General features: G+C 33.2%; 1 protein-coding gene across 1 annotated transcript; it reads right to left on the bottom strand.

Moving 5' to 3' along the window:
• Nucleotides 1-2,319: 2,319 nt before the first annotated feature.
• Nucleotides 2,320-6,050, bottom strand: LOC130219930 (cytochrome c oxidase subunit 8B, mitochondrial). Its single transcript, XM_056452440.1, has 2 exons — nt 5,828-6,050; nt 2,320-2,540 (listed from the first exon to the last, which is right to left on the bottom strand). Exons 1-2 carry the CDS (start codon nt 5,936-5,938, stop codon nt 2,430-2,432), a joined length of 222 nt encoding a protein of 73 aa, XP_056308415.1. The 5' UTR covers nt 5,939-6,050; the 3' UTR covers nt 2,320-2,429.
• Between the last annotated feature and the right edge of the window lie 1,392 nt (nt 6,051-7,442).

Below are 7,442 nucleotides of genomic sequence, written 5' to 3'. Positions count from 1 at the left end.
TAGAAAGCCAAAAACATTATTTATTTCTTTGATATAATGAAGAACGGGAGCTCTAGAAAGCTGTTAAAGTGAATCTCTTGTTAAACAGTATTTTCATTTACAGATTTCCAGAGCGTTTGACCTTCTAAACTCAAATCTAATTTATACCGCAGTTATTTCCACTCCCACACTGACATTTCCTGTCCTCAAACAATGGACACATGCTGTAAAAAACAAAACAACCGGCCGGAATCATTATACACTAAGACTAAGTCAGCTAGGGTTTCTTTTGGTGTAATATATTAAAATATAACTCCTTTTCTATAGCTGCGTGTTTATTTTATTTTTTTATTTCTGTTCTCTTATCTTGATTTCAGCTGTTGTGTTTTGCCATTTACCACGTTTTGATTTATCTTGTATCCTAGCAACGCTCGCTGTGTCAGAAACCAGCAACATTCCTGAGCTTCTGTTTATATTAAATTATCAGAAAGGATCAATCCGTATTATTCATATTTCAAATAATATATTTATTTCCTGTATATAGCTGGGTTAATTACCTTGCAGATTTGCTCCCATATATGCAAATTCAGAATTAATCTTAATTAAAAAAATTTATTATCCGTAAGATACTATTGTAAGTTTTCCTTAATATTTATAGTAAATGATTAACATTTGCATATTTAAGTTAGTTTTTAATTTATTTTGCATTAGACTATATTATTGATCCTCGCTCACACTTTTGATGTTGAGAATGTAATACTTTTTAAGTGACTTTTTAATACTTTTTTAAGTTACAGTAACTCTGTACAATACCAGATAGAGTCTGTGATACCTTTTAACAGTGATTTAAGGTACAGTAATTCTGTACAATACCAAAAAAAGTAGCTCATTAACAGGTTTTTATACCATAAATTACATAAATCCAATACACACTGTCACACTACGGACAATACACTGTTTTTTAAACAACAAATAAGTCTATTTGTTAATCTTTTAATAGCAAAATAGTTGAAGCTGTAATCAAAATTCCATAAAGTAATTGAAAATATAAAGTCACAATAATTAGCCCCCATTTATTTTTCTTCTCAATTTCTGTTTAACGGAGAGAAGAATTGTTCAACACATTTCTACACATAGTTTTAATAACTCATCTCTAATAACTGATTTATTTTATCTTGGCCATGATATTTTTCAAGACACTTCTGTACAGCTTAAAGTGACATTTAAAGGCTTAACTAGGTTAAATAGGTCAACTAGGCAGGGTAGGGTAATTAGGCAAGTTATTGTATAACAATGGTTTGTTCTGTAGACTATCAAGAAAAAAAATCTAGCTTAAAAGTGCTAATAATTTAGACTTTAAAATAGGTTTAAAAAATTAAAAACTGCTTTCATTCTAGACTAAATAAAACATATAAGACTTCTCTAGAAGAAGAAATATTATCAGACATACTGTGAATATTTCTTTGCTGTTAAACACCATTTAGGAAATATTTAAAAATATGTAAATAAATAAATACATAAAAGGGGGGCTAATAATTCTGATTTCAACTGTATAAATATATTTTGTGTGTGGGGGTTTATATATTTTTTGGTGTTTATTTTTATTTAGCTTTTTTATTTGTTATATATCTTTATTATCATTTAGATTGGTTTATTATAAATGTTTTTGTTTAGTATTTTTATTCATATTTATATAATTTTATAAGTATGTCCTTAATACAAAGTTGACATATAAACACTCCTTTAGGTAATTTTGTATTATTACAGATTATTTATTATTATTTCAGAATTCATGATTACTTAAACAAAAACATTATGGTTTAATTTAGTGTTTTTTGGTTTAATTAATAGTTTGATATTGCAACAAGCTATATATATTCTGTTCATCAGGGCTGAATTTATGAAATGTAAAAAGTTTGTTGAATATTTCTTTATCTTATTGTATGCAGTTTCAAATGAAATTATTACTCTAGTTATTATTGCTTTTATTACTATTACCATTAATAATATTAACAATAATAATAATAATTAATATTAGAGTGACTTCTGAAGGCTCATGTGACTGAAGACTGGAGTAATGAAGCTGAAAATTCATCTTTAAGTCACTGGAATAAATTAAATTATAATCTACTTTTGATCAGTTATTTTATAGTGCAATAACATTTCACAATTTGTTCTATGTTTTTGATCAAATAAATGCAGCCTTGGTGAGCAGGAGAAGCTTATTCTAAAACATTTAAAAATCCTACTGACCCCAAACCCAGTAGTGTATATATATATGTAATTTTCAGTTTGGTCACCATATAATCCTCTCCCACCGAATATAAAGCTCAGCATGCGTTGTGTGTTTAAAGAGAAATATTTTAATGGATACAGACCAGTTCAAGTACATTCATTTATTCAAACATTCAGAGGTTTAAATAGTCTTCTTAAGCAGGGAATGCTCATTTTTATTCCTGTGCTGCTCCGGGACGGTGCTTGTAGTCCTCCAGGTGAGACAGGATCCAGCCAGACGGGCCCAGGATGGTCACGAACATGACCGACATTGCAATCACTTGCTCCTGCATCAAAAATAAACAACACACATTCATGAGCTGCTGAACTATTTGTTGTGGGAGTGTTTTGTCAAAGTACTCAATCCAAACCTCTTTTCCCATGCGCTAAACTTGCGTTGGTTATATTTTTGGTGCCTTTTCCCTTTGAGATTTAGAGAAATGTTGCTTTTCCAGTGGGTTCAGGCTAGTAGACCACTCCAGACTGGCAATACACTAGTTTCAAACTATTTATCTTTGATGGATAATTACACCAGCAAAAAAAGACAGGAGCCCTTGTGTTGTGAACATTTCTGTCATCGTTTACTCACATTTTGTCTTTTTTTTCCTGAAAATTTGGAAGCTGGTAGCCATTGAGTTCCATATTTGTTTTTCCTAAGGTGTATGTTAAAGTTTACCGGTTTACAACATTCTACAAAATATCTTCTTTTGTTTATCAGAAGAAATCATCTCCTGAAGGTTTGTAAACACTTGAGGGTGAGTAAACAGTATTTTCTTTTATTTTTGGGTGAATTATCTTTTTAAGGTGATATTAGTTGGACACTATTTATAGTAGGGCTGGGCGATTTGGCCTAAAATCAAAATCACAATTAATTAAACATCAAATAATGAACGATTATTTAGTTTATTTATTTATTTTTGTGCCCTCATACTTCACTGACAGGTTTTGTACAGTAAATATGATCACATATTACAATTAAGTGAGATATTTTCGAATGAAGAGAGCATTACTTGATTTTAAAATAACTGAAACACACACTGTCTATTATCTATGATTATTTATTGAACATTAACGTTGAACAACTGAAATTAAAACACGTATCATGGTTCAACGCTAAGGATTTTTTTTCTACTTTCTTTCTTATTTTTACTTGTCCTGCCAATATTTTCACTGGCCCCACCAAAAAAGAAAAAAGGAAAAGTTAATAGCTATTTCTTAGCCACATGTTTTAAATATTGTGTCAAAAATCTAGAATTTAAATATTTATAAAATGTTAATAAATGTATAATGAGCAAATTGTCGCATTGTACCCACATAAATGTCTGCTTCCAAGACATTCTTTTAGCCTCATAATTCGATGTCGACGTCACTTCGCTGTACTGGTTTTTACCAGGTTACAAAAAAATGACATGCTCACAACATCCAATCAGATAAGAGGAACCAAAAATCAATATTGTGTTTTAGACATTACAGAGAAGGTAGCATTTAAAGGCTTAAAAACAAACTGTTTCTCGATTCTAAGACTGTATTCATGCGCAATTGACATCAAGTTGCATGCAAATTGAACTTTAGTGACAAGGCAGCACAGATCAAGCCAGTAACGGTCCTGTCTACTGTCCTGAGCGCCTCCCCGGGCCATTGGGCAGTCCTTATTGTTGAGCCCTGCGCATTGCCTAAAACCAGGTCAATTTTTCTTATAAAAAAGTGAAAATAATTAACTTATAACTTAAAAATTATTTTCATTATAGAAGTAATTGTTTTGTAATAGAAAATATGCCGCCTCAAGGCATCTCTGGCGCAGCTTCCTATCATTGTCAATGTAGTGCAAACGTGCGACAGGTAGTTACATTTTTTAAGAGGTGCACGAGTATGTGATCGCGCGAAGGCTGCGCAGGACCATACCCGTGAGTTTGGCGCAGAAGTATAAATCAGCCTTAATAGAGTGGGGTCACGTGACTCCACACACGGTACGAAAAGTATTTGACCTGGAAAAATAGACTGATTATAAATTCTGAATGTCGATTTCGAATACTTTTTGATTAATCACCCGGCCCTAATTTGTAGACATTATTTACCCAGCTGTTTCATTGTCTTGTTTTTTGAAACACGGTATTAGGTTTATAGATGGTCTTAAGTGGTTTATGTTAGCTTGTGTTTGAAATATTTTAAGAACTTGTGCCAGCTAAAAAAAAAAAGGGCTCTTTATCTTTGAAGCAAAAATAAATGAGCTTTTTTTTCACCTCTAGAAAATGAAATGCATCTGGGGTGTTTGGGATTTATATCTAGTCATAGTTTCTAGCCTAGGTATGGGTCAGTATACGTGAATATGTGAAAAATATCACGGTTTCACGGTATTGTGATTACTACTCTAAAATAAATTCATTTTAAATGTCTGGCAAAAATAAATAAATAACATTTATAATATTTTTGAACAGTAGACATGTCAGGCTAAGTAATAAAATTAAATCTTCTGCTCTCTTCATTAGTTTCAAAAACAGATTTCTTCACAACACATAAAAAACACATAAAAAAAAACTTTAAATATACCTCAGGAGCGGTATAACAGAAAACGGTTGCGGTTTTAAAACCTTGACTTTTCCAAACCGTGGTAAACCTTGAAACCGGTTCCGTCCCATGCCTATTCTAGACCATAAAACAGCATTTGCTTGAACTAACAGCTAACACCAGCATTATTTAGTAGTCAAAATCAAATATAGCTTTCCAAGTTAATAAAAAAAACTCAGGTATTTGTTTTGAGATGATATACATTAGTTCTGCTCCATGCTAAAAGTAGATAGATTAGACCAGTAATGTAAACAACTTTGTATACTAACTTAGACTGGCTTTGCAAAACAACATATAACCAGTTACAAAATAGCTTTTGGGTGTCTTTGCCTTTAGATAATATAAGATATGTTTTAGGCAAAGTGCAGATTTCCATAGTTAGAGTAAAATCGAATTGAAGTGTATATAGATATGGTAGCTGGCTTGTGATACTAGCAAGCCACAATAGACGAGCATTAAACCAGTATTTAATTATGTTTTATATTATATATAATATATATTTATCTGGTTATATTACTAACTATCGAATGGCCTGGTCAGCTAATACCAGTCATAAGCTGTATTTCCCAACAGAATAACTTTATTTGTCCCTCAAGGTCATAAAACTGGCGCTTTTCCAGAAACGACTAAAAAGGTAGGACTCATTTTAAATACATTGCATTACATTACAGACAGTAAAATTACTTTGTTCCCATTTTTGACTATAAAAATGTCGATTTGACGAAACCAGCCCACGCGCCATTTCCACACAGTATACGTGAGCGCGCAAATACTATCAATGGCGTTGTATTAAAGGTTTAGTCTCGTCGCACCTTCATTTATAGCGTAATTTATAAATTCATAACAGGCTTGAGCTTACATATAGCTAATAAAATATATGAAGACGCGAAGGTATAAGCGAGAAATGTTATCTTTTAAAATCTGACGGGCCGTCACACACGTGCGCGCGCTTTAGCTGCTGGTCAAAGTGCGCAGCGACTAGTTTACCTGAAAGTCAACTCATACTCACCCCAGTGGAAAGCTTATGTTTGGCTGGTTTAGCCGTGATGTTGGCTTTAGGGATGAGCTGGTGTCTCATAGCAGCCCTCAGGAGGGTGAAAGAGCGATTGAAGCCGGACATGGTCCTGTTTTTCTTTTTGGATTATGAACAGTATTGTCCAAAAAACGCCTGTGGCTCGAGCGGGCTAGAAATGAGCTGTGCAGTTTTCTTGTCCACCTGCCAAGTTCCTATTTAAGGACAGGCTGAGGGGGGAAAAAAGAAAAGAAATGAGTGTGTTTGCCAATCCGAAGCAAGTATGATAAGCTCGCTGGGTTTAATTGGTCGTCCGATGCTGTCAAGATGGAGAGTGTTTTCGTGCCTCCAGTCGGACTGGGGCTGCAACCTGCGAAACGTCTCCAAAATTTATAGGCGCTTATTATGCGAGGCTCAGAAACGGAAGCGAAAGCCACAGAACGCAGACGGTAAAAAATGCTCTGCGTATTTGTTTTTTTACACGCTTATTATTTTTTTACTTATTTTTACATACGCGCAGTTTTTTTCTTTTTGTTTAATTTTAGAGTTATTTTATTTGAAATGGTTATATTTAAGCAAGAGCAAAAACATGTATTATGTTTTGATGCAATAAACAATCCTAGCTAGTATGCATTTATTAGCAACAACAAATATGTGTGTAAAAATATCATTTTGTAAAAAAAAAAAACGTATTGCATTTTGATAAAAATGAATGTATTTTATCAATATTTGTATACAATACAGAATATGAATTGCATTGTCAATGAAAAAAACAAGAGAAAGAAAAAAATTAAGAAAGAACATGAAATAAACCTCAATTAATTACAGTATATAAATTAAAGTAATTACAAAATGTAATAGTTATGGTGGCTTGAGAAAGCCAACATGCTGTACTACATAAACTTACTCTTCTTCCGTCTTCTTCTTCTAAAACTAATTTCTATACAGCGTTCATACTACAACCATTAAACTAACACCAAACCTCCAAACTGGTCTGACTCGGGTTCCAACGATCCGACTTACGGTTTTCCGAAAACTGACCCGTAAAATTCAGAAAAGTTCCATTGACTTAACATTGGACCAAACTTTATGACCTCATAACTTTCCACCTGACTGTCATACAGACTCAAGGTTGGGCTCATTTAACTCAGACTACCAATCTGCCAATCAAAGATGACCTTTCAACTTACTAGCCACACCCTAGCAACCACTTACAGCACCCTAGCAACTGTCCCATAGACTTCCATTATAAAAAAACTGCCATTGACTTTACATTGGACATACTAACAACATACCAATTCATGCTAACAATATACTAATCCATACTAGAGACTAATGACATACCAATCCATACTAGATACATACTAACAACATACTAATCCATATTAAAAACATCCTAAAAACATCCTGGATAAATTGGCGGTTCATTCTGCTGTGGCGACCCCAGATTAATAAAGGGAATAAGCCGAAAAGAAAATGAATGAATAATGACAAAATTCTTGCAATAAACAAACAGGAAAATGTGGTTTGGTATAAGCCGGCAGCTACTGTAGCTCTCTGCAACTCTCACATGGTCACTCACTGAAGCTAAGCAGGGCTGTGCCCGGTCAGT

Source organism: Danio aesculapii, chromosome 25 (genome assembly GCF_903798145.1).
Source record: "Danio aesculapii chromosome 25, fDanAes4.1, whole genome shotgun sequence".
In the NCBI taxonomy this organism is placed as follows: domain Eukaryota; kingdom Metazoa; phylum Chordata; class Actinopteri; order Cypriniformes; family Danionidae; genus Danio; species Danio aesculapii.
The sequence above is the reverse complement of the archived record's forward strand: the minus strand, read 5'-3'. Positions and strand labels throughout refer to the sequence as shown.

What these genes read in the sequence shown, in the direction of transcription:
- LOC130219930 (XM_056452440.1), bottom strand. Translation starts at nt 5,938, where the DNA reads ATGTCCGGCTTCAATCGCTCTTTCACCCTCCTGAGGGCTGCTATGAGA. An exon ending in AACATAAGCTTTCCACTGGG is followed by an intron (nt 2,541 to 5,827) that starts GTGAGTATGAGT and finishes TTTTTGATGCAG; the next exon opens with GAGCAAGTGATTGCAATGTC.